Source organism: Dendropsophus ebraccatus, chromosome 5, assembly GCF_027789765.1.
Source record: "Dendropsophus ebraccatus isolate aDenEbr1 chromosome 5, aDenEbr1.pat, whole genome shotgun sequence".
NCBI classification, from domain to species: Eukaryota; Metazoa; Chordata; class Amphibia; order Anura; family Hylidae; genus Dendropsophus; species Dendropsophus ebraccatus.
In genome coordinates, this window is record NC_091458.1 from 34,782,393 (window position 1) to 34,809,946 (window position 27,554).

General features: G+C 41.1%; 1 protein-coding gene across 3 annotated transcripts in view; it reads right to left on the reverse strand.

Annotated features, from left to right (window-relative positions):
* The window catches only part of ATP8A2 (ATPase phospholipid transporting 8A2), a 476,575-nt gene that overhangs the window by 112,019 nt on the left and 337,002 nt on the right, over positions 1-27,554 (reverse strand). For all 3 annotated transcript variants that reach the window (XM_069969843.1, XM_069969844.1, XM_069969845.1), the window contains 4 exons: positions 23,508-23,586; positions 7,233-7,294; positions 7,079-7,135; positions 6,530-6,637 (listed from right to left, as the gene is read on the reverse strand). In XM_069969843.1, coding sequence (XP_069825944.1) covers positions 6,530-6,637; positions 7,079-7,135; positions 7,233-7,294; positions 23,508-23,586 — 306 coding nt within the window. The remainder of the gene's footprint in view (positions 1-6,529; positions 6,638-7,078; positions 7,136-7,232; positions 7,295-23,507; positions 23,587-27,554) is intronic.

The window sequence follows — 27,554 nt, forward strand, 5'->3', positions numbered from 1 at the left end:
AACCTGGGCCAATGTCTTGTGGATTCCATCCAGATTTTCCATGTGGACTCCATACCTTTGAGTTTTTCTTTAGATTGCTATAATGATTGCTTTAGTGAATACTTGTATATCCAATTAAATAACAATCCTGGAACAATGTATCCAGCAAATTTTACTTTTTCCTGTTACAAATACTTTTACAACTGGGTGTTCCCATTCCCTATGTCAATACTGTCTGAGATGGTTATGGTCAATTCCATAGTTATTGCTTCCAGTTTGGAACCATACATGAACTCCATCTGTCTGGCCAAAAAGAAAAAAAGAATTTCAGAAAAACAAAAAACAAAAAAACAAAATAGAAAACAAATGTTTATCTTGAGATCGGGGAAGCTTTGTAGACCCTGTCAGTATGAGGAAGGCTCCGGTGATACCATCTCCCATAGTCACTGTACAGCTTATATTGGACACGACAAGCATAACTATATGACAGGTTCCTACAATACAGCATAGAGATAACATCTAATGGCTTCTAAGGTTTTTAGTGCTTTGCATTTCTTTTGGCTTTGTCATATTACTCTCGTTTTACTGCCAAATGTATAAAGTTACTGTGGGAATTAAAGTAAAATATATACCGCTAATGACCAATGAAAAGTGAGTGCCGTGCGCCTTAGAAGCTGTCTGGAACCTTGTGCTACAATGTAGGGATCGCAGCTGCTTTGAAGACCCCAAACCACAAGTATGCCTTTCACATCACAACAATTCCTGCTCTTAAAATGCTTAGATCCATATTTTTTATTTCGCTGATTGTTTAGTGCTGGATTCTAACCTTACATGCCCTTTACATAGACAAGGGACTTCTAGTTTGTAGAATGGTTTACAATATGTACAAAGTGTCTGAATACGGAGTACTTTGGGTAGGCCGAGCTGGAAAGCAGACAGCCAAACAGCTGAAGGCTCTATACAACCGGGGAAAAGAAAGAAAAAGGAAAATCTATAATAGATGTAATATAAGGGAAGGCAGTTATATAAGGGCTCGTGTATGCAGCAAAGCCGCATGCATGGATCATATACCATAGTATTATGGGCCTGTTGGTGCTTTGTGTGTCCATGTATAAAAGTCCAGTATAAGCTATAACCTGCAATGCTGCATGTCCATTTTTTTTTCACAGCGATTTTGGCAAATATTCAAAATTTTCTGGTTTCCACCTGAAATTTGAAACTCAGTGATTTCAATGGGAAATTCGTGTCATTGTCCAAATAGCACAGACGTATTATAGGCACGTCTGCAATCAAAGTTTTAACGACAGACTAAATCTATAGAGTCTAAAACACAGTGTTGGTAGCAAAAATGTGAGATCTGTGGCCTCTAATGACTGGTCTTAGTATATATATATATATATATATACATATATATATATATATATATATATATATATACAGTGGTACCTTGGTTTAAGAGTAACTTGGTTTAAGAGCGTTTTGGTTTAAGAGCTCACAGTTTTTTAAAATTGTGACTTGGTTTAAGAGCATTGCTTTGGTTTAAGAGCTCCCTGTACTGGGTGGGAGGGGGAGTGGGGGAGGGGCATGGTCTGCACAGTGGGGTCTACAGCCCTGTACTCTGACCTCTGACTACAGCCCTGTAGCTGTAACCCTTCTCTCCCCGGACAGAGAGTGCTGCATGTATTTGCCCACATCTGCCCTGCTCATTCCTTCATGCTCCCTGCAGTCTCTCTCCGCCCTTGTGTTTCCCATCCTCTCCATTACTGTACAGTAACTTATAATATCACAGATTCTGCTATTTCTCATTGTTTGTTTCATCTGTTTTACATGTTATTCCGAATAATAAATCATTATTTTTAGGGTGTGGAACCAATTGTCTGCATTTCTATGATTTCTTATGGGAAAATTTGCTTTGGTATAAGAGTGGATTTGGATTACAAGCGCCGTCCCGGAACGAATCATGCTCGTAATCCAAGGCACCACTGTATATATATATATATATATATATATATTCCCAATGAAATAACAATTCTGGAACATCTTTTCTTCTTCTGTTATACCTATTAGTAATGTATGACTCAATAGACAACTGGGTGTTACCAGTAGTGGGTGTGTCATTACACTGTCAGCTCTGATTGGATAGTGTCAGGACACACCTCCAACTGGGAGCACCCAGTTGGTTATTGAGGCTATGTTCACACAATAAAAATAATATTAAAAAAGTCCATACTTTTTTGTCTGTATTTTTTAATGTTTATTATTCTGATGGTGACAATCAATTATGGCCGTTAATCTATATGTTGTGAGAACTGCCGGAAGATTTCCCATTGACCTCAGTGGAGCCCATTCTTATATTAAAAATACTTCTGTATTTTTGCCTCAATTTGGTATTATTTTACAGTGTGTGAACATGGCCTAACAGAGGGTCAGCGCATCACAGAGCTGTCAGAAAAGATGTTCCAGAATAGTTGTTTCAAGGGGATTACAAGTATTTACTAAAACAGACAGGTCAGGAGAGGACAAAGGTCTCCCTAAAGGTACAGTCACACGCTGCAGGCACTGAATGGAACAGGCAAAAATCGCAACACAGGCTACAGAAACACCCCCATCCTTACATATGGAATAGATTTTATGGTTGCACAAATACCTGTAACAAATCTTTTATTTGTGAATATAACCATATAATAGTTCGCACTAGAGTAATGAAGATATTCAGCCCAGTCAGGTATGTTAATGAGGCTAAAAGGTGACAGCTACCATTGTGACTTGTTAGATAATAATAATAATAATAATAATAATAATAATAATAATAATAATGCTTTTATTTGTATAGTGCACACAGATTCCACAGCACTTCACATTGTTTGCCAAGTATTGCTTCCTGTTCCCATTAGGGCTCACAATCTAAATTCGCCTATCTGTATATTTTGGGTGTGGGAGGAAACCAGAGTAGCCGGAGGAAACCCACGCAAACACGGAGAGAACATACAAACTCTTTGCAGATGTTGCACTTGGTGGCATTTGAACCCAGGACCCCAGCGCTGCAAGGCTACAGTGTAACCACTGAGCCACCATGCTGCCAACGACACACTATGGTTGGGCTGTACATATCCAGGATATGCCTAGATACCATAACAATGTTATTGAACAAACAGGCTATGTTCACACACAGTATTTTGGTCAGTCTTTTGGTCAGTCTTTTTTCAACTAAAACCAGGGTTTTTTGTTGAAAACAATGGAAGCAGACTTCAACCCACTTCTGGTTTTGTTTAAAAAAAAGACTGTCCAAAAGACTATATAAATATTATGTGTGAAGTAACTAAAGACTACATTTGATCCATTAAAAGAGTTATCCAGGATTAGAAAAAAACACAGTTATCTTCATGCAAAAACAGCGCCACCCCTGTCCTCAGGATGTGTGTGGTATTACAATTCACTTCAATGAAACTTAGCTGCAAAACCCAAACTAAAGACAAAAGTGGTGCTGTTTCTGGAAAAATAAGTGGCCATGTTTTTCTAAGACTGTAGGCTTGCCATGGATGTACTACAGTATTCATCAGCATACACTTTTGCTGCTAGTCCTGGTAACAGTGTAGTGAGGTTCTCTTCCCTTGTCGAGGAATTGCTGCCAGGTTCTCTCTCAGATGCCATCTGATCACTTTGACCCCAGCGGTGGTCACTGTGATCAGCTTTTTGTCATCAGAGACCTCTTTCACTCGTAAATCCTTTTGCTGGTATTTGGATTTAATAATCGATTTTTACAGCTCATGAAAAAAAAAAATTTACTTGTTACAAATCGGCTGCTAAATCTTCCCTTCTATCAGTCAGATACAGCAGCAGCAGATAGGGCTGGAATACGCTCCGGGCTAAAATTTACAGTGCCTTTAGTCAAATAGAATTTAATCCTATTTATTTTGTGTTCTTGAATATTCTCAGGTTACAGCCAGGGACACCTGTCAAATGTTGATCCTTTCGGTACACTTAGCGAAAAGCTTCTACAGAACAAGATTTCCAAAATCAGCAAAAGTGAGAGAAGAGTTTGTGCAACTTGTAGAAGAGGATACAGAGTCTATAGGGTTGGCTATTAAAGGGGTACTCTGGCGAAAATCAAAGAGCACTGTCAGACTGAAAAGAAAACAACATTACCCGCAGGACATACAGCAGCTGATAAGTATGGGAAGACTTTATATTTTTAAATAGAACTAAATTACAAATCTATATAACTGTCTGAAACCAGTTGATTTGAAAGAAAAAAGATTTTAGCTGGACAACCCCTTTTAACCCCTTTAACCCCTGTCATTGTGCCAATCTGTCGGAACCTAGGGTTTCTAACCCTTTCAAACTTTGACAGTCTATCCTAAGGACAGAAGGACCATGCCCCCCCAAGGAGCGCTCTGGAAATATTTTTTGGTTATACAGTATAGTGCACTAACAAATAGCTGCCATTTTGATTATTTTTCCCCTCTGATATGGCTCTACTAATAAAGCCTACATTTTCTAGGGTGCCTTTAAATTTGCAAAGACAGAGGGGGTAGAGTTTTATCACAGCACTTACTCTTAAAACTCGTAGAACTTCTGATTCCTAATTCACCCTATAGAGTCTCTGTGTATTCCTATGTGATGCAGCTGCAGTCTGTGATCTTCCATGCCACTCCTTACAAGCTGGTGTCAAGCTGCATCTCATAGGATCAACTAGAAAATCTGATCAAGAAGAGTCAGAGGAAATGTATTACTCTGCAACTAACAGTTTAGACTTGCCAGCACCATCACTTAACTCTTGGTGTCTTAGATGAGGCAGAAATTATATCTTCAGCAACACACTATATATATATATATATATATATATATATATATATATATAGGGACATAGAGGAACAAGAGGGGCAGAGTTTGGGGAAGGGGGAGGGGTACAATAGATGATAATGTAATTGTGTAATTCACAGAAAGAGAGACACATAAGAGAGAGCCTCATATCCTGTCTACAGAGGGCTGAGTTTTGATCACATGACCCAGCTGCTTTTATAAAATATATAGAAGCAACTGAGCTCAGGTGAAATAAATGACACTGCTGAAAAATTGCTGGAGAACCCCTTTAACATACATTTCCAGCTAACAACCTTATAATAGGTGTTACTTCTTAATACATGTTGCAATTTCCTTTGCAATACACTAGTGTCAGTCACAATGACGCAGTGTATTAGTTCAGGACAATTAATTCCTTGTTGGGAAATGTCGAGATTCATGTAATTACATTCTACTCCAGTTAATATTGCCTCCCTACAATGACGGTAATAATCCTTCATGAAAAGACACCGGAGCAATGTTATCTTACCAGAGAAATTAGAAAATTAATGAACTAGCTATAGAACGCCATGGTGTAGAAATGCCATTGTGACCTATTTGTATCTGCACTATGGAGGACAGATAAGTTTTTTGGGTTTACAATGAATGTGTTCAACTCCATGGCAACAAATCCTGCATTAGGTCCCATCCAGTCTGTGTTCAATAGCGATTCTAGACGTATGATCAGTTATTGGAAGCTTTTGCAAAGTGTACAATTTCTTGTCCAATAATAACAATAGACGGATCATCACTGTAAGCGCCAGTCATTCAGTATAACAGACACAAAAAAAAATTCCAGTACATTTGTCCATTTTTTTTTTAACTCTTTCTTAATGGTAGTGTTTTCTCTATCACATCTCATAGACCAGCATTAATCTATATAATGGACTTAATTTTAGTATATACATATATATATATATATATATATATATATATATATATATATATAAACACACACATATATATATATACACATATATATATCTTGCGTTATATGCAGTACATAAAAAGTCTTCAGCTATAGAAAATGTAGCGTAAAACAGCAATATGGCTAGAGAAAGGCTATGGTTTATGGTAATGATACCATGGCTGCAATGGGACTGTTAGTATAAATGCACTAGTCCACTGTTTCTCCTCTAAAGGGATGAACACTGGTTGGTACCCAGTGGATATCCAGAAACAATAGTAGTACTTACTGGGTGGAGCTGCAATGCCCTTTGTAGGGTGCAGGTCATTTGGAAATTCTTAGAGATGAGCGAGCACCAATATACTTGAGAGCTGGTTACTTGAGTTACTTAAGTAACAAGCCCCGTAGAAAATACTGGGAGATTCGAGTATTTAACAAGTTACCTGGTTAATCTGAAAGTCCCGCCTCAGCCGCTGCTTAGGTGAGAAGTGATAGTGAAGACAGGTAGAAGCCCAGAGCGGTAAGTATAGTTTCCCCACACCCCCTCCCTCATGCGGTTTAAAGTGTACCTGTGACAATCGGACCTTCCAGATCAGCGGAGAGATTTAGAAGGTTGGGTCTCCATGGATACAGTGTTGTTTTAGTAAATTTTAAAATATACCTTATTATAAGGCATAGTGACATGCATTCAAATCTATAGAAAACCATTTGTCCCAAAACTGAACAGTAACATGTATAATGTAATTTATGTACTGACAACTGATCTCTTTTATGTATAAAACAATAGATAAAGTCACTGACCTGTCCAAGCATATCTGGTGCAATGGGAATTATAGGCCATATGGTGGAGTAAGCACCGAAAAACACCAACCACATCAGCATGCTCCCCCAGACGGCCAGATGACTGAACTATAAGGTGAAGAATAATTAAATTTTAATGTTTGTGATCACATCTATTCTATCATATACATGATACTTACAGAACAAAGAGCCATGATTTAAAAGTATTCCCCAAGTGGTTATACACAAGGTTGGATAAACCCAATGATTTTGACTGGATTTGCCAACCATTAGAGTTGAGTAAACTTCGAGCACACCCGAGTGTTTTTAAAGCTTGCTAAACTCTACCGACCATCTAATGTGTATTGGGATGACTTTCTTGAGATGGCAGATGACATCCATTTATAAGTATATTAGTGCAGATGAAGGTTGCATGATGGAGCCTTCAATAACATTATACGTGGCAAAAAGCTGTAACACAATAGTTTGCTTGAACACAGATGGCAAGTGTAAGTGGCCGATTAATGGAGAACTGTCTGTCTTACACCAATGGCAGCAGGGGTCACTTACTTTTGTCCATGCTGTGGTTTCTAAGCCAGCTTTCAAGCAGACCGTCACCACGACGTACTACAAAGAGGAACAAGATAAAAATGTCCATAAATCTTCAGTAATTAAAGACATGATGGAAAGTAAACCAGAGTTGGCTTCCCCACAGAATACTTACAGTGTAAACAATGTTCCCGACAAACAGGTAGTCAGTGACATGCCCACTGGTGAATACGGCATCTGTAACGGAAAGAGAAAAAGAATCTCATATCTATCCGTCCCACTAGGGCTCTTCTCCCTTGTATACTTTGCATTAAGGGGACAGGTTACTATCCCAACCCCCTCCACATGCCACCAGCCCAACGGCAGGTACGTCCGAATGTAACCAGGTTTTCCTATTAATGATCTTAACTCATTCTACAATTATGGAAAACTCCAGTGAATTCACAATACAGTATTCTGTCTACCCATAAGCTGTAATAAAAGCTACAGCCAACAATACAGGCCTGGGGGTCCATTAAACAGTTTATAGTTTACAGAATGTGATATAATTTATTAGGCCAATAAAACGTGATTCTCAAATCACCGCTCCGGCAAAAGTCAAAGTGATTCTGGAAGAACAATTAAACTTGGGTGTTGAATTTAAATTCTTATGTAATCCATAGCATGGAACCTGCTTCCCTAGAATAGCGTATAAATGAAGGGGTTGTGTAAGGGTACGCGCACACATTGCATTTTTTTTAAAAAATTTCTTGTGGTAGAAAACCAATTTTTTGTAATTTTTTTTACAAAAAATACAACTCAAAATTTAGATGAAAATGTAAATATATACTGAGGGTCAGTTCTGCGATACAGGTTGGAATGCTCATGTAGAGGACAATACTCAACTCTAATACACAACACTGATTTTTTTTATGTGGCAAAATTGTATAAGTCTCAGATTACAGGGCATTTTCGGGCCTATTAATATGGATTTCAATACAAAGTCTCACTATGACAAAGTTTAAAAGTTTTGTATCAGATATTAGAACAAATGGAAATGAAAGAAGCAAATATTGCACTTTTGTCACCCATAATTTCTATCTATTGGGTATCAGTGATTCCTCTGCACGTACTCTATGTAAATGGAGAGTCCATTAAAAGGAGAAGCCCTGCAAAAAAAGGATGTACAGTGGTACCTCTGGTTCTCGAACTTAATTGGTTCTAGAAGGCAGTTTGAGAACCGAGCAGTGTCTTCCCATAGGACCATTTGAGAACCGAGGTACCACTGTATACTTACCCATCCCCGTGCTCCTGCAGCTTCCCATTTGAGAACCGAGGTACCACTGTATACTTACCGATCCCCGTGCTCCTGCAGCTTCCCATTTGAGAACCGAGGTACCACTGTATACTTACCCATCCCCATGCTCCTGCAGCGCCAGTCTCACCACTCTCTGACAGCTGGCAGGTGTCCTTTTCTCAGTACGTTTTGGCCCTGCTTATGGATTGCATGCTCAGCCAGTCAGTAACTGCAGTGGTGTCCTGCCCCAGTCACTCATGGGTTAAACAGGCAAATTCCTCAGCTGGGTTGTGACATGGCAGCAGCTGGAGCTGCAGGAGGCTGGCGGTTGTTAAAAAGCAACGATGCAGCACTAAAGGGGTATTTAGCCGGGTAAGTATCAATTCTCTATTATGTCCCTGCACCCCCTGCCTGTAGGTGATTTTTTTTATTTTTGTGGGACTTCTCCTTTAAGATCTTATAAATTACAGCTGCAAAGGTTATTGGGGAAGTAATAAGCAGATCCACAGCCCATTGAAAAAAGTTTAGTCTTTAAAACGCAAAATGTAAAAATATAATAAAAAACTATTAGAAGGCAACCTAAATGGGTCAAAATTAGGGAGTGAAAATAATAAAATATTAGATTCATGCTCCACATAAAATATACAGTGTTATGACTGTTTGGCCCAGTTCACACTGAGCAAATACAGCAGAATTCTGCGGCGGAGAGCTCCTGCCGTGCTCAGTGTCGTGCAGTAAGTAAATGGGAGGGCGCTCTCCGCTCAAAGAAATAACATGTCAATTTCAAACCATGTCCATTCGCGCCCTCTCATTCAATCACTGCAGGACACTGAGCATGGCGGGATTTGCTGTATTTGCTCAATGTGAACTGGGCCTTTAGATGTATTGCTTTGCTGTGAAATGTGTACTGGTGTCACCTTTCAATGTAAACATGGATCACTTTACAGCACTCTCCTCCTTATCATCACAGACAGAGCAGAAAGTCTCAGTTTAGTCTTAGGCCCAGTGGAAAAATGCAAACTACTATTTTATAATATAGACAGTAAAATGGAAAAGCATAATATCACCTATAAAGCAATAGAGTCAGATGTCAAACCCCCCCCCTAAAATAGTGCTATCTCTTCTAGGATATCACCAGAACGTGTTGCATAGCAACCATCCATGTATAGGTTAGATGACCACAGTGACTCCATTATCCTGTGTGATTTGTAGTGGTCACTGACTCTCCTGTCTAGGTGATATATGGGTATTGTCATAAAGTTACCGCTACACACGTTCCTCCATTCCCTTCTTTACCTGATAGCCGGTGACCACGTTCACAAGGACAGAGAAGAAATGGATCTCTCTGTATTGTGTATAATTTGATCTCTGTTATTGAACTCGCCCCTGTCTCAGAACAAACAGAGGTGTTACTCGATTCACAAGTCCCTCACTTGCTACTACAATATAAGTTACTCTACGGGGGCCGGACGGAGGTGCGATTCTCAGGTGTCGCCGGGACGTTCCCCATTATGTGCTTGTTGTTCTGATTAATGTTAGTTACTGTTACAATAAGCCTTTCTGCACACTCTTCTCCGGGGACGCGGTGTAAGAGGAGCCCGGCCAGGTGTCTACGCGCAGACTGAATTATAAAGACGCTGCTTCTCCTCCATACACAAAACATCACATTTTCTTTCCTGTTGCACTTGGCCAAACTTCAGACGCTGCATTGGGTGAACTTCACATTCGGCTCCACTTCACTAATAATGGACTTTTCATGACTAATTCCGACTACCTCTGAATTCCAGCATGTGCTTCTATCATTTTTTACGGGGTTTGGGGAATCATTTTAGCGAAGCCCAAATTTTTTTGCCATTGTTTTAGATGTTATTTTTATTATTCCCTATAAAGCTACATTCCTTTCACCACACGCAATAGTCTATGCTGGGGTGTTTTTAAGCCCTGGTGTTAAATTGGTCTGTGGAGTCAACTTATATAAAAGAAACAAACTGAAGATGAATTTGTAAGCCTGTCACATATTGGCGGATCATTCCACCATGTAATCTGCATCACTGACACTGAAACATTGCACCATGTATGTTCAATTGGATAGCAGGCGGTGTCGCCTGCCAGCTTATTATTTTGTATATTACCTTATCACAGCATGTTTTTGTTCCAATGTTACGGTTAGAAATAAAAGGAAGTCAGAACAATACTTCTAGGTGCTCACCTTCAGGCTATGTTCACACCGTTTTTGAACAGAAAAAATGACATGTGTCATTTAACTATCTGGCTGCCTGTGAGTGCAATGATGGCTGTTGGTACAATATTTTAGCTTAGGACTAACTGCCCTTTGGGTGTGTCTTTAATTGAAAAGTCCATTGAATTTATTAGTAAAAAATGGTGAAAGGACGGTGACAAAAGAAAAACTGTGTGTGAACTACAAAAAAAATAACGTCCACTGTTTGCAAAAGACGTCCAAAAATAATTAACATGATTATTATTTTGACATTCACACAAAGTGGGAGATTTATCAAACATGGTGTAAAGTGAAACTGGCTCAGTTGCCCCTAGCAACCAATCAGATTCCACCTTTCATTCCTCACAGACTCTTTGGAAAATGAAAGCTGGAATCTGATTGGTTGCTAGGGGCAACTGAGCCAGTTTCACTTTACACCATGTTTGATAAATCTCCCACTTTGTCTGAATAATGATCATGTTAATTAATTAAATTTTTACTAATAAATTCAATGGACCTTTCAATTATAGACACACCCGAAGGGCAGTTAGTCCTAAACTAGAATAATGTACCAACAGCCGTCAGGCGGCATGACAGCTAAATGATACGTCATTTTTTCTTTTCAAAAACGGTGTGAACATAGCCTAAAGGTGAGCACCTAGAAGTATTGTTCTGACTGGGGTCCAGTTACTGTTTTTAAGGAAATGGTGGTAGGTAGAGATAAGCAAACTTTTCAAAAGTTCAGTTCGGCAAGTTCGAAGCACAGCTCGGGTTCATTCGAAACATACTGTATCTTAAATGAATTTAAAACGCATTCATTCCAAAGTTGCTGTTGGAAATGAAAAATGGCAACATTACAATGAAAACATGCTGTAATAAGTAAATAAACACAAAAGAAGCTGGCAGGGGAGAAAGCAACAGGCATACACTAGGATTTATGCACATCTATGAAAACTTAGGGGGAGATTTATCAAAGGGTGTAAATTTTAGACTGGTGTAAACTCCCCACAGCAACCAATCACAGCTCCTCTTCCCTTTCACCAGAGCTGAATGCTGAGCTGTGATTGGTTGCTGTGGGCAGTTTACACCAGTCTAAAATTTACACCCTTTGATAAATCTCCCCTTTAGTATTCAGAAAACTAACTACGAAACGGCTTAATACAATAAAATAAATTATATTATTTTAGGGGATTAAGCAGTTGCATATAGTAAGTTTTCTACACCCCTAGCTTGTTGGCATAGATGCGATCACGGTGTATGCTCAGTGCGTCCTCCCCCGCCAACTTTATCTGTTTATTATTACTTATTACAGCATGTTTTGATTCTAATTTTGCTGGATGGCACTGTTATGGGAGCACTGTGGGACCCAGAAGACACTACTCATAAAACATCTACACGTGCCTATTTTAGCTTGTCCATCTTTAGATGTTGTCATCCTGGCTTGCTTATATGCAGTGGCGGTCTTTGGCACCAAGCACCCCAAGCGATCGCTTGGGGCCCGCAACATCCAGGGGGGCCCCCCACACCCCGCTCTTGTGCTCAAGACCGCTGGACAGGGCCGATGCCCCGCTCGCTGCTGCCATCTGAACTGTAACTATGAGCACTCCAAATGAGCGCTCATAGTTACATACAGCAGCACTGACTGGGCGGGAGACATTGGCTCCCTTCCTGTCAGTCACTCTTGTGGCCGCAGGAAGGGTTTTCCCTGCGGTCACAAGTGGCCGCTTTGTCCTTGTGGTGCCGGCGCTCCAGTGACATCACTGGAGCATCGGCGCCAGGACAAGGGGAGTGCGGCCTCTTGTGACCACACGGAAAACCCTTCCTACGGCCACAAGAGTGAAGAGAAGACGCCCGGACCCAGGTGAGTATAAGTGTTTGTTTTATTGTGTTATATACTATATGGGAGGGGGAGCACACAGGGGTCTGTTTAACTGGGGGAGCGCACATCGGGGGTCTATATAAATGGGGGGAGCACACAGGGGGGCTATAGACTACTGGGGCTTCACAGAGGGGTCTATATACTACTGGGGGCAGCACACAGGGGGTCTATATACTACTTGGGGCAGCAGAATGGGGTCTATATACAACTTGGAGAGCACACAGGAGGTCTATATCCAAATGGGAGAGCACACAGGGGGGCTATATACTACTGGGGGAACACACAGGGGTCTATTAACTACTGGGGGAAGCAAACAAGGGGTATATACTACTGGGGGCAGGACAAAAGGGGTATATACTATTGGGGGCAGCACACAAGGAGTATATATTACTGGCGGTAGCGCACAAGGGGTATATACTACTGGGGCAACACACAGCGGTCTATTGTTTTGGAACGCATAACGAGGGGGGGGCCCCAGACATGACTTCGCTTGGGGCCCCAGAAATGCCAAGACCGCCCCTGCTTATATGGCCCTAGAAGAAAAGGTTTAATAAGCCCAGGATATATGTTAAAGAGTCACTGTCCTTATAATTTTCAAAATCTAAATCAACATTGTGGGGGACATTTATTAAGTCCGGCGTTTTTTACGCCGGACTTATAAATGTCCCCGCATCTCCGGCGCTACAGGGATTTATGTAGAGGCGGACTGCCTCTACATAAATCCCGTGCGCACCGCCGAAAACCTACGCCAGCTGAGGACTGGAGTAGGTTTTCGGCGTATCTTTTTGCGTAACGGATGGTAAATCGTGCGGACTCTGAGTCCGCGCCCTCTGTTCCGCCCCCTTCACGCCCCCCGGCGTACCCGGCGGAAAGCGCCGATTTGCGAATATTTTATTCGCAAATCGGCAATTTGCGAATAAAATAATGCGCAAATCATCACTTTCTGCCGAAAATCATCCGTACGTCGGATTATACATGTCCCCCTATGTGTAATATAAGCAAGTTTGCAATTTATATTCATTATTTTTTTAGGTATCATGGGAATACACGGCACTTCCTGTTTTCTGCCTTTTAAAAAAAAAAAAAAAAAAAAAACAGGAAACAGTCAGAAAACAGGAAGTCCTGTGTTTCCCAGGCCATCTGAGCGCTCACAGAGAGAGGGCAGTCATGTGATTGATAGACACAATGAGCCGTGACTCTCTGTACTGGCCGGAATTCCTGTGTTTAGTCTCTTTTATTTTAACCATCACCAAAAAAATCTGCCTTCAGGAGACTGGACCTGGATTTCTGGTAAGTACAGCGTTGTTTTACAGCATGATAAAAAAAAATAAATAATTAATGTATATTGCAAACTTGCTTTATATCACATCTACTGTTGATTTAAATTTTGAAAGTTATAACAGGTACACTTTAGGATTATTTAGTGACCACCTTCAAAACTATTCACTTTGGCCATGTCTCTAAGAGTAAAATCCAGAAAAATAAGTGTGAATTGCAGTGCACACTTATATGTAACTTCCAAATTTGTCACAGCACAACTAATAAAAGCATATTGCAGCTAAGATCCTATATAAAATTTAGTACAGTTATTAAGTCTTATACATGAAAATGAGACGGGAGGAAACAGCACAGATGAACTTCAAGCCCCAGAGCTGTTCTATTATACATTTTACAGTAGCCGGATTCCTATATCCTTTTCCTATTTACATTCTGTGATTTAATTATTGTCTACAATTCCCATTATTCCTGGTGAGATCTCTTTTATATAAATATACAGTGGGAATCACTGTCGTTCGTGGTCGGCTCTAATCTACAGTGAAACCTTCTCAGGTTGATGCAGGTGGCAGGTCAAAGACATATGCAAATAGCAGCAAAGCTCTTCCTGTACTGGAACATTGCCTGAGTTTCTTCCTGATCCTATCACACCATCTCCCATACTTGTCTTCTGTATTTCCCCCCTAGGATGTTTTCTCATACATTGGAAAGGACGTAGATTCCGCAGCTACGCATTATTTATACAGCGTGGAACAACGAGCAAAATGAATGTTTATTCTGTTTTCTCTTATTAAAGACTTCTGGTATTTAACCAGGGCAGCTTTAACCAGAGGGCAAATGGTGCATCTGCACCAGGCCCACTGGTTAAAGGGCCCCCCTAAGCAGGTCGGCCTTTGCTATGTGCGAACAGCTTTGGCCGATAGCCTGTTGGGGGGGGGGGGGGGGCGCCATGGATGGGTAATCTACTAAATAGACTATATACTACTGGGGGAGCGCACAGGGGGGCTATATACTACTGGGGGAGTGCACAGGGGGGCTATATACTACTGGGGGAGCACACAGGAGGGCTATATACTGCTGGGGGAGCACACGGGGGGCTGTATACTACTGGGGGAGCGCACGAGGGGCTATATACTACTTGGGGAGCACACAGGGGGGCTATATATTACTGGGGGAGTGCACAGGGGGCTATATACTACTGGGGGAGCGCACATGAGGGCTATATACTGCTGGGGGAGCACACAGGGGGGCTATACACTACTGGGGGAGCAGACAGGGCTGCTATATACTACTTGGAGAGTGCACAGGGGGGCTATATACTACTTGGGGAGCACACAGGGGGACTATATACTACTGGGGGGCACACAGGGGGGCCATATACTGCTGGGGAGCACACGGGGGGCTATATACTACTGGGGAAGCACACAGGGGGGCTGTATACAACTGGGGTATGAGTATGCCAGTCTTGATAAATGTTCCCCTTATAGTCTACCTGTTGCTTTAAAAAGTTTTTACTTTACCTAGAGACTGCTCAGGGTCTCTGTGTTAAGCCACCCCCCCCCTCCACAGCAACAATCTCTAGAACAAGTGGTTGGAAAAGCGCACTGCTCTCTGTATCTGCGACCAAGACAGTCCTATAGACTTAGGGTACTCTTACACGGGCCAATGGGGGCCAGATAATAACTGTAAACGAGCGCCGATCTGCTAGGGCCCGATAATCGTTTAACAAGGGCTGCATGGACATCGTTACCGATGTCCTTGCAGCCCTTGCTTAAACTCTATACACTACTTATCCATGAGGGGCTCCTCTTGCGGTCTTCTTCTCCCTGGGTCCCACGTGCTGCAGCCTCAGAGCGGCCTGTCTAAGCTGACAGGCCCCTCAGCCAATCACTGACCTACTGTATATCAACGCTCAGCCAATGATCGTTGTCATCGGCTGATCGTTGTGTTCATTACATGAAGTGATAATCGGCCTGATAGGGCCGATTCGGCCAATTATCCTTCTGTGTAATAGGGCCCTTACACTGGCACAGACAGGAGGGACTGCCCTTAGAGTGCTCTTCTCTTGACTTGTTCTAGTGATAAAAATTTTTTCAATTTCTCTATCACATGTCAAAAGAGACAGTGCCTTAAATCCTTAAAGAAAATTCTTCTGTATTGTCCTAAGCAGTGTGATACAATGGAGACCTCTTTGCGCGTTGCCGTGAAGTGGCTCCTGGTATGCTCATCTGTCGGGGATATCACATATCGAGGTGACGTGGAATTAAAATGTGAAACCCTCTTGCAATATTTTGAAGTTGCACTCAACAGAGCCCTCCAGAAATGAATGAAATCCAATCCTATTGAGTGCGCTGGAAGCAGGAATTGAAGAGGCTTGATTCTTTGTGTCCATAATTACATTGCTGAAACAGGACGAGTCCGACGGCTTTTGTTGTACACACCAAGATTTAATGAACTGGGCTGTTCTGTAATTCCAAGAGATAGTTTTCTTATCTTTACATAAGTAAATAGAGACAGCTAAGGTTGCAATGCAATTAAGTGAATTGTATGTTCTTATGGAGGCTTTGTGACTCTACTTGAGAATCCTGAGAAGATTTATCACACGTTCAGGACAGGTATTTGCAGCAAACACTATTCTTCGATTTTGGCAGCAGGTGTACACTTCTGAACTCTGGTGATACATACATGGAGGTTGTCAGAAACTGCTTAAAGGGTTGTCTGATGAGCTTGACTCCAGAAACCTGCAGGGATCAGTGGGTACTCAACAAGAGAAGCTTAAAAGCACCATAACCACCACCATAAAAACACCCCCATAATGTTGTCAAATTGCCCTTAAAGGTCATATTGAAAGGTGTTTACTTTACAAGACCATAATGACTAGTTAATTAGTGTGTTATAATCAGAACTGCCTTACATCCGTACTACAGTAGAAACGAGCGAATCTCGAGCATGCAGCATTTGATTACTAGTGGCTGCAGAAGTTGAATGCAGCCTTATAAGGCTGGGTTCAAACTACATATATTTCAGTCACTATTGTGGTCCTCATATTGCAACCAAAACCAGGAGTGGATTAAAAACACAGAAAGGCTCTGTTCACACAATGGTGAAATTGAGTGGATGGCCGCTATATAACAGTAAATAACGGCCATTATTTCACTACAACAGCCATTGTTTTAAAATAACAGCAAATATTTGCCAATAAATGGCGGCCATCCACTCAATTTCAACATTGTGTGAACAGAGCCTTTCTGTGTTTTCAATCCACTCCTGGTTTTGGTTGCAATAGGAGGACCACAATACTGACTGAAATATACGTAGTGTGAACCCAGCCCTAGGGAGTCCTGAAAAACATGGATACAGTCTATGGCCTATGGCTTTACTGGTAATCAAATGGCGCACGCACACTCGGTTGGTCAATCAATAGAATACAGGCTACTGTTTACAGCAGTCTCTATTATCTCAACAACCTCTACACCACAGTTTCTTGAATGGACAGTTGACCAGAATGTGAAAGTGACATTATATTGACCACTTAAAGGGGATCTGTGAAAAGTTTAAAAAATACATAGTTTTTATAGAATTTTGTAGCTTTGGTGTCCTGCTTTTATCTTGGTGCTATACCCACCATGTCTAAGATATAGAAATGTTCGTAATTGTTTGACTATGACTGTATAGTCAGGTGGGTGGGAACTTTATTTGAAAAAGGGGAGGGGGGTGACTATGAGGCCGAGGGCACTATCCTCAATCCTTTGCATTTTTTCTGTGGATAGGGGATAAGTGTCCATGGTGTCCAAGTGTCCATGGTGGCAAACAGATTAGTAACTTCATCTTGCTTTGAAGACAATGAGACATAGTCATTGACATACACTGCTATTTGCAGAACTGGAGTCCTGGGACTGAATATGACAATGAACAGTATTAAAACTTAATTTTCCTCCTAGTCTTCACCATATTGTTACATAGAAACATAGAAGATTGTCGGCAAAAGAAGACCACTGGGTCCATCTAGTCGGCCCTTTTAGTATTTCCCTTCTTATTATCTTAGGATAGATAAATGTTTATCCCAGGCAGGATTACATTCTGTTATTGTAGATTTACCAACCACATCTGCTGGAAGTTTGTTCCAAGCATCTACTACTCTTTCAGTAAAGTAATATTTTCTCATGTAATATTTTTCTAAAAACACTTCCCTCCTGAACCTTGTTTAGTCCTTTAACATACTTAAAGTGACTCTGTACCCACAATATGACCCCCACAAACCACTAGTACCTTCGGATAGCTGCTTTTAATCCAAGATCTGTCCTGGGGTCCGTTCGGCAGGTGATGCAGTTATTGTCATAAAAAAATAACTTCTAATCTTGCAGCCCCATGCCCAATGGCCAGGGATTAGAATATCTGTGCCCTAACTTTGCACCACCCCTCCGTCCCTCCTCCCCACCCTCTTCATCATTAGGAATGCCACTGGAACATTTTCTCCTGTCTGAACACTGCACAGGTGCTTTAACGATCCAGCCCATGTGTCGGGCTGACACAGGTGATAAATAGGAGACAATCTGCCTGGGGCATTCCTAATGATGAAGAGGGCGGGGAGGAGGGACAGAGAGGTTGTGCCAGCCTAATGCATAGACACTCTAGGCCACACCCGTTTGACACAGGGCTGCCAGTTTAAAAGTTGTTTTTAAGGACAATAACTGCATCACCTGCCGAACGTACCCCAGGACAGATCTTAAATTAAAAGCAGCTATCCGAAGGTACAAGTGGTTTGGAGGTTCAGATTGTGGGTACAGAGTTGCTGTAAAGGTTTCGATCATGTCCCCTTGCAGTGGCACCCATGTCACACGCTGTTTAAGTGTGTATGTGACTCTGCCCTAAGGCTGCCAGGAAAACATGGATACAGTCTATGGCCTATGGCTGTATCCATGTTTTTCAGGACTCTTCAGGGTGGCATCCAACTTTTCCACATGCTAGGAGCCAAGTGGCAAGCATTCAGGTATGGAAAACATGGCCGAACCCAGTTTGGCAAGTCTTCTCAACACTAGTCAGAATTCCTTTATAGGGTTCTTAGAAATCAGCCTTTTAAACCGGACCTCCCCTTAAAGTCTGTCCCCATTTGGTGGCCAACAAAAAGTCATCAGCTTTAGAACATGCCAAAAATTTTTAATTCTCAATGAACCGATGTTCGGTGTTTTAATTAATTCTAAAGTCGTGATCCTTCCAGTGTATTCGCTGGCTCGGCTAGCCGTCTCTGTTTATTCTGTGTCATTACTCATTCTCAAGTGAATACATGACACAGACATGGCAAGAAGATCAGTTCTTTCTGTGTTACGGTTCCTTTGCCATCACTACCTTGTCGCGGGCCACGAATCAACAGAGTGATTTATGGCGCTGCGAGTTAGGCGTCCACGTAGCACACATAACAATAGACTGATTTATTGTGATGACAGAGATCCATGATACCATCCTCTGAAACAACGTTCTGCATTGCTTGCATTGCTGCTCCAGGAGACACAGTTCTTCATCTGCATTCTATTCTTAATAAAGAGCCGTCCCTGTTCCAGAAGGTATAAATCACTAAACACATTGTAAAACAAAAAGGACAAAGACTCTATCAGTGGATCTGCGGGAAATAACCCAGTTCATAGCCCAGTGACGCTGACACTCAGCACTTCTATGTGGTGATAGTCGGCCTATGGGCTGCTTACATGTAGGCCCTCACAATCACCACTAGCACATAGTATCTCATTGACTTTATGTATTAATACCAGATTATTCATTTATCTGTCTCCCAAGAGGGCCGTATAGCTTTCGCTGCATCAGTGACCCCTTTATAATATATACTGATATGTTCTCAGCGATTCTTGTAATATAAAATGAGATACGGCTTCAAAGTTCAATACAAAATTACATTTGTGACTTAATATTTCACAACGGAACAGAAAAGCTCCACAGTCCACCTGTCTGGTCAGAGATTGGACGCAATCCAGTCCTCCTCCACAATTGCTTTCCAGCCTGGATACTTCTCAGGGCGTCATACATAACAAGACACACATAATGGTAAGAATATTGATAAAAACATATTATTAAAGGGGGATTCCTATCTGAACTTATACAGTTATACTTGATTGGCTTGTCAAGTAAAATATTTTTGCAAATGCTTTTATTTACTTGCCTCCTTCTCATGATATGCTTCTCTTTTTCTCCTCTTGTGGACAGTATATTGCCATGGTTACCAACTACCACTCTGCTCTAAAAGCAGGTGTATATATAGCTATAGTATACATATCTATATATTATACAGAATATACACATGGTCACACTACGTAAGTTTCGTAATAATCACGGCCGTTGTTGCTAATTTGCATCCCAATTTGCCGCTGCACACCGGCCGCACGCTCCATTGTGTGCAGTGGTGAATTGGGATGCGGGTGCACACTGATGTGCCCGTATCCGAATTCAGCAGCAGTGAAGATCATTTGGCCGGTAGTGCAGTACCGTCCGGGATGATCCTCTCTGACACCGGCTGTTCCGTGGCCACTCCTTTTCCTGGCCGCATTTACTAAAAGGCGCACACCTCTTAGTAAAGCCGGCCGTCCCTGCGCCTGGCCCAGGCATTGGGAAAATGTCTACACTTGCTATGGAGCAGGTGTAGATTTTTGCTTGGTTTATTTCTGTTTCCAGACTTAAACCTTGATAAATTAGGCGCAGGAGGAGACCATACCCACAGCTGAAGCAAATGCCACATAGAAAAATGCCATTTGTAGTTATTATGCGGAAAAGTAGTAAAAAAAAAAAAAAAATGATAGCCATAATTGTAATGCCCTATAGAATATAGTTTTTATGTTCTTTAGGCCATGTTTACATACAGTGAGAACATCGGCCGAGATGTACTTTACACTGTGAGCAAAGCCTATTTTGTACAGTCACTGTTTACCTGCAACCTGCAACATTGGCTGTTGTTCACTGCAAAAATACAGCGTGTGAATGTTGCCTTGTAATGCATAGTAAATGTTGTAACCACAAAACTTGAGAAAACTAAATACAATACTATATACTGTATGTACCCCCCAAAAGGTGCCACTTAATAATACAGGTAGTCTTGCCAAAACACATCCATGTGGCTGTGTCAATGGAAAAATAATAAAAAGCATTGGCTCCTATGTAACAGAGAAGTCGTTATTTATAAATCTGAGATTCTTAGTGAAGAGACAGAACCTCCTCTCTTGGTTTACAGCACGGGTTTCAAACTGTGGTCCTGTAACTGTTACAAAACTATAATTCCCATCATGCTTGGACAGCTTTGGAAGGCATAATGGGAATTGTAGTTTTGCAACAACTGAAGGGGTGCAAGTCTGACACCTGTGTTCTACAGGATAAGGCCACATGGAAATGCTGCCCCAAAAGTATGGGAACACGTTAAGCCACAGTGGCAAATCTACATCAAAGCCGATGGAGTTTACAGATTTATTGCCAATTTTACAAAGCAAAATGTTACTAAAATGCATTCCAAGGTGTCCATGGACTTGGAGGAGTTAAGCTGTGTATAACCCTATAAGAATATATCAAGAAATCAGAACAGAAGTTTAGCAATAGTTGGATAAATGCAAAAAAAAAATGTTTGATTTGGGTGAAAATAAAGTGTAAATTAATGAGAATATGAAGCCATTGACATTCATCAAACTGCTTGCCTACAGGCTGTTTTGAAAGGAGGATATGTACTAGAAACCTGACATACATTTATTTATGGGTAAGAATATTGCACAATTCATAGTTCAAAAAGTTATTCTGTTCTAGAAAGTTTTATTACCTAATCACAGACTCATCTACTCTACGTTGCAAACTTAGCTCTGCTATATAAATAATACACAGGATATGAAAACGGTTTCAAATGAATTTGTTATAGAGAAAAATCCCTCATGGTATCTGTATAAGGGGTTGTCCAGGACAAGAAAAACATGGCTTATTTTCCCCAAAACAGCACCACAATTGGCAAATCAATTTTACAGAACTAGGCTATGTTCACACAACATATATTTTCGTAAAACCACGGGGGTTATACAATGGCCGTGATTATTACGAAAATATACGTCCCTTTGGAATTTCGGACGGGGTGTATACACATAGTATACGCTCCGGCCGGGATCTCTAGCAGCGCCGCAAACAACTGACATGTCAGTTTTCTGCGGCTGCTATTCAATGAAAACAATGTCAGTGCACACTATGGAGCGAGCGGATCCGGCCGCACGCTCCATAGCGTGAAGGAGAGTTCTGATGCAAGCGTGCAGGGAGGCGCCCGCGTCAGAACTCTGTGGACTAAAGATCATCCGGCCAATACTGCAGTACTGACTGGGATGATCTTTTCAGAGACTGGCCGTTCGGCCGGGTTACAAAATGGTCGGTCTCATATGTTGTGTGAACATGACCCTAAACTGCAATATCAGATCCACCCATATACAGACGGGGCACTGTTTCTGTAAGTTTGCGCAACCTGTTAGAGTCTATAACTTTTGGGTTACGTAACTTATTACATAAGCAATTCTTTGTTACTGTAGTGTATGAAGCAGCCAGATCGAAAAGAAGGGCATCAGGTATAACTATACATTAACTATACATTGTATTTAGAGATTTGCATTGAACTGGAAGGTTGCATTAGAAATTATATGTCCTCATATGTGAGCATTGGTTATATAGATGACAATTAATTGTATTCTATGTAATCCCTCAGAACCAATTTCTCTGGTGGATCCACTGTACTCCAATCAAACACCAAGTGCTTCTATGTTTAGTTTTTAAACTGACATCAAATATACAGTGGCTGTCACTATATTCTCCATAGATTCTGTCATCCTGCTCCACCAGATCTCAATTCATCTACTAATGCTAACATTAAAGGCTATTGTCACCTTAATCTTTTTTTATTCTTGCTTAGTGCCTAATATGTTGCAAAAATATTTTCACCTTTCATCTCCTTTGAAAATTTTTTGCTTACTTTTGCTTCTACAGCCTCTGCAGTTTGCTGTGCGAGCTCTATTTTTAAAAAAAATATACTAGTATACTGAAGACTGCCTTTTCCAACCTGAGTGAGGTGTCCTCCAAGGATTTCCTCACCCTATCTACTACTTGAGCTGGTGTTTAACTCACGCCGCCTCCGTACTGCTATGAATAATACTCAGAGATAAGAGAGTCTGTCTGATGGGTTTATGTTATATTTCAGTAGCAGCTGAATGGTAGGGAATTTCTAATAAAGACTATTTAGAAAGTTTTGCATTTAGGAAACATTGACAATTTAAAAAAAACTGTGCAAAGGTGTAATTGGCCTTTAAGAAACATATTGTGAGCAAAAAAAAAAATTAGTTTGAGCGAGAAATATAGAGCGAGCATATAGAGGCCATACATCCATTTATTCTTCCTCTTATACTTTTCTGCTTAGGTCTCTTTGCAAGTTTTATGGGAAGGGCTCATTATATAATTTTCTCTTTTATAGGACTATAATAACATTGCTTCCATTCTTCCCAGGGAAGGAGCATCCTCAATAATAGGAGACGGGAAAGTTTCCCGACAGTTAAAAGTTAAGAAAGTACCAAAAGTCAACAAAGTGCAAAAAGTTAAATGTAAGACAATGGTGGTGAGTGATTGATGAGTCAGAGAACTGGTAAAAGTCACTTAATGGCCTGTCAATCACAGACAATGACTTCAACCTCCCATAACCCTGGTTTCTTTTCGTTATTTTCTGCTAATAAACCCACAGCCATACTGGCGAAAATTCAGACCTGTGTCCCAATGACCGCAGTTATAAAATAGTTACCGTGCTCCATCATTTTCAGCGGGAACCAGAAGAGAATAAGAGAGTGAACCAAGGCGTTGATACAGTGACCCCAGAAAACCTAAAACAACATAAAACAATGGTATCACAAAAGGATAATACCTGCCCAAGACCTAACAAGTGCTCCGCTGTTATAATAATCAGCCCCATGGTTTCCTGCTGCCAGAGGAAGATGATAAGAGAATTACAGATTTTTCGGTATCACTCACTTCTTCTATGTTATCGTTCACGGCTATGAAACCATTGTACAAACCGAGAATGGAGCGGCAGAATCTAACATTATAGAGGGAAATACTTTATAAAGGATCCTGTAATATGTGGTACAGCACTGTTTTCCTATGAGAAAGAAAGTTTGCAAACGACCAAGCAAAAACTTATTATATGGTCCATCAGATTTTTTATGATGATCTTTAGGTTTATTGAAACTGTTTTTCTTTTACCAACATTGCTCCCGTTATACCATCTGCTCCATTACTACCATTATATCAATTAAAAATTCTAAAACTTTCTCATGTACTCTTCTGCCATCTATTAAAGGCAGCATATGTCCAATGCTCAGAAACATGACAAAAGAATATAAATGATGCAGCTATAGCTGTTTCATGCCATTATGGCACTTCTTCTCAGATGCTAGAAGAAGTGCCGTAATGGCATGAAACAGCTGTAGCTGCATCGCTGATGGTGTCCTCTCACTTGTCTGTCTAATGTGTTTGTTTTTTGTACGAAATTAGAAATAAAGACCTTTGGAAACCCATATAGGAGCCGAGTACAAAAAGAAAAGTACCTGAGGGAGCAGTACCATCTTCACTAAAGCCACCCTGTCTGCCATGGATATAGCCAACTGTGACCAAAAATTTATCCTATCCTGAATCTTCTTACACAGGGGAGCAAGATTCAACTTCATATAGTCATTTACATTACTTGAGATCCGAACCCCAAGATATTCCAAGACCCCACCTGGTTGAACAACCGAGATTCTCAGTTCTCCTATTGGAAAATCTATCCCCAAAGGCAACAAGGCTGACTTATTCCAGTTAACCTCCAGTCCCGAGTGAACCCCAAACCGATCCACCAGAGCCATAACTTCACGGACTTCCCCCACTCCCCCCCTAACAAATAACAAAATATCGTCCGCATACAGTAAAATTTTTTCTTCCTTACCCCTCAGCCCAAAACCCTGCACCTGAGAGGAAGATTTAATAAGAATCGCCAGCGGCTCAATATAAAAAACAAAAAGCAGGGGGGAGAGAGGGCATCCCTGTCTCGTACCTCTCGTGGGGGAGAACCATTCAGAGGGTTCATTATTGACCATAACCCTAACCATAGGAGAGGAATAAAGCAACCTAACCCAAGAAATAAAGCTACCTCCCAATTCCATCTTTTCCAAGACCCTCCAAAGGAAACCCCACTCCACCCTGTCGAACGCCTTTGTGGCGTCAAGCGACAGGATGGAGCGGGGAACATCAGAATCTAACTGCAAGTTAGCAAAGGCCCTGGATATATTATCCTGTATAAACCTTCCAGGCACAAAGCCCGACTGCTCCACTCCTATTATATTCGGTGCAACCTCAGCCAATCTTTGCGCCAGGGCCTTGGCAATTATCTTGCAGTCGGTATTAATCAGGGAGATGGGGCGGAATGAATCTACCTTAGATAGATCTTTGTTTTTCTTACCTATTAGAACTATACTAGCCTCCCGCATAGAGCGGGGAAGAGCCCCTGTTAAGCAAGACTCCTTGAAGATCTCCAGCAGCTTAGGAAGGAGAACATCCTGATATTCTTTATAAATTTCAAATGGGAGCCCATCTGTGCCAGGTGTAGAAAAGCCTCGAAAACTGTTGAGAGAGCGGGATAAATCTTCCACCGTTATTGGCCTATTAAGGATACATTTTTGTTCAGGATTCATTTTAGGCATGTATAGGCCATCTAGCAGAGTCTCCACTCCCTCAAAGTCACTCCTATCTGAGGACCTATATACTTCTTGAAAATGCTGAGAGACTACCTCTTTGATCCTGCCTTGATCTTGCGTGAGGATTCCTTTATCGTCAATTAATGAGGAGATATATTTCTTAGGCTCCTGGGTTTTAACCAAATTAGCCAAATATTTCCCGGGTTTACCCCCCTCAAGAAACCGGGTCTGCCCAAGAAAAAAAGATTTTTGTTGTGCCTTAGTAATTAATAACTCTGAATATTTTTCCTGAAGCTGTTTTAGTTTTTCCCCGTTAGCTTTTGAAGGGTCCAAGGAAAAATTATCCTCTGTCAAACGTAGTTCTTTTTTAATCTCCTCTTCTTCTGTCGCAAACTTTTTTTTCTTCCTCTTAACCTCTCTAAATAATATACCCCTCAAAAAAGCCTTAAGGGCATCCCAAACAAATTGCGAGTGTGCCGACCCCTTATTATAAGACCAAAAAAGATTGATTTCAATCCTCATGGCCTGTTTAGAATCCAGAATCGAAAGCCAGTGAGGATTGAAACGAAACTCCCTCCTTAAACCCAACCCGAGACCTGGAAGCTTGATACACAGAAGAAGAGGAGAATGGTCCGACAGAGATCTAGGTTCATATCTTATTAGCCTCACCCACTTAATAGATAAATTATTACAAAAAGCTAAATCTATGCGAGAGGCTGCATTATGGGAAGCACTAAAACAAGAAAAAACAGGGGAATCTCCATGCAGGCACCTCCAAACATCACACCATGACATCTCCTCTATAACCTTTGCGAGAGGGGTGGGGTACGGAAATTCCTTCCGCAACCTCCCTCTCCTATCCAGCTGGCCATCCATTGGACAATTGAAATCCCCACAGATAAACAAAGGAATATCACCTATATCATATACAAATTGAATAAGTTTAACTAGAACCGCAAGGGAGAATGGGGGGGGAACATAGATGGCAGCAATAATTACCGTTACATCATACACCACACAGTGTAAAAAGATAAACCTGCCTAGGGGGTCAATCTTACAACCCAAGTTTTTAAAGGGAATCTTATTATGAATGTATACTGATACACCTGAGGAAAAACTAGAGTACACTGTATGGAATTGGTTCCCCGCCCAGCGCCTTTTGATCTTAAAAATATTCTCTTGGGAGCAATGCGTCTCCGCTAGACAGATAATAGCCGGCAGGAATCTATTAATCCTATCAAAAACTGCACATCTTTTGATCCTGTCCCCCAAACCCCTCACATTCCAGAAAAGAATTTTTAATTCTTAATTTAAACTCCTATATGGGTTTCCAAGACATGGTTTGATAGAATGACGGTTATGTTAAATAAGTTTATTTGGGGTGGAAGTAAGCCTAGATTGAAATACAGGAACTGGACTCCCCCTTTGGAAGATGGAGGTTGCGGGCTGCCTGATTTTTTTGTATATTATTTAGCGATAGGAGCACAAGATTTGCACAGAGGTAGAGACTCTTCGGTGTTGAATTATATTCTTGAGCAGTGCCATTTGAAATATGACAATGTTATGGTGGGGGTGGATGCAGGTTTTGGAGGATGTAGATTTCTAACACAGATTATTAAATATTGCAATGTATGGAGGCACTTGAAAAAGATGTGTAATTTTAAAGGGCCTTTCTGGTTCTCTTCACTTTGGGGTAATGTGGAATTTAAAGAATTTGTTAAAATGTCAGAATCACAATTTTGGATTGGCCGTGGATTGAAGTGTGTTAGTCAATTGGTGACAGATAGTGGAATAATTGGGTTTGAGGATTGTAAGAGAAAATATAATTTGTTGGATTCACAATTTTTTTGGTATTTGCAATTATTTGATGCTTATAATAGTTCAGGGGATGGGACTAACTGGGTGGTCGGCTCGCACCCTTTTTTTGATTATTTTCAGAGTCTTCCAAAGGAGAAGAAGGTGCTATCTGGTATTTATCGATATTTGGTGCGGGAGAGGAGCAACCCCTATCTATCAAAAATAAAGGAAAAATGGGCCCTTAGGATAGGAATCATTACTGATAGGCAGTGGGAAGTTATGGGAAGAAATTTAAAATCTATTTCTCTCAGTTCTTCCCATCA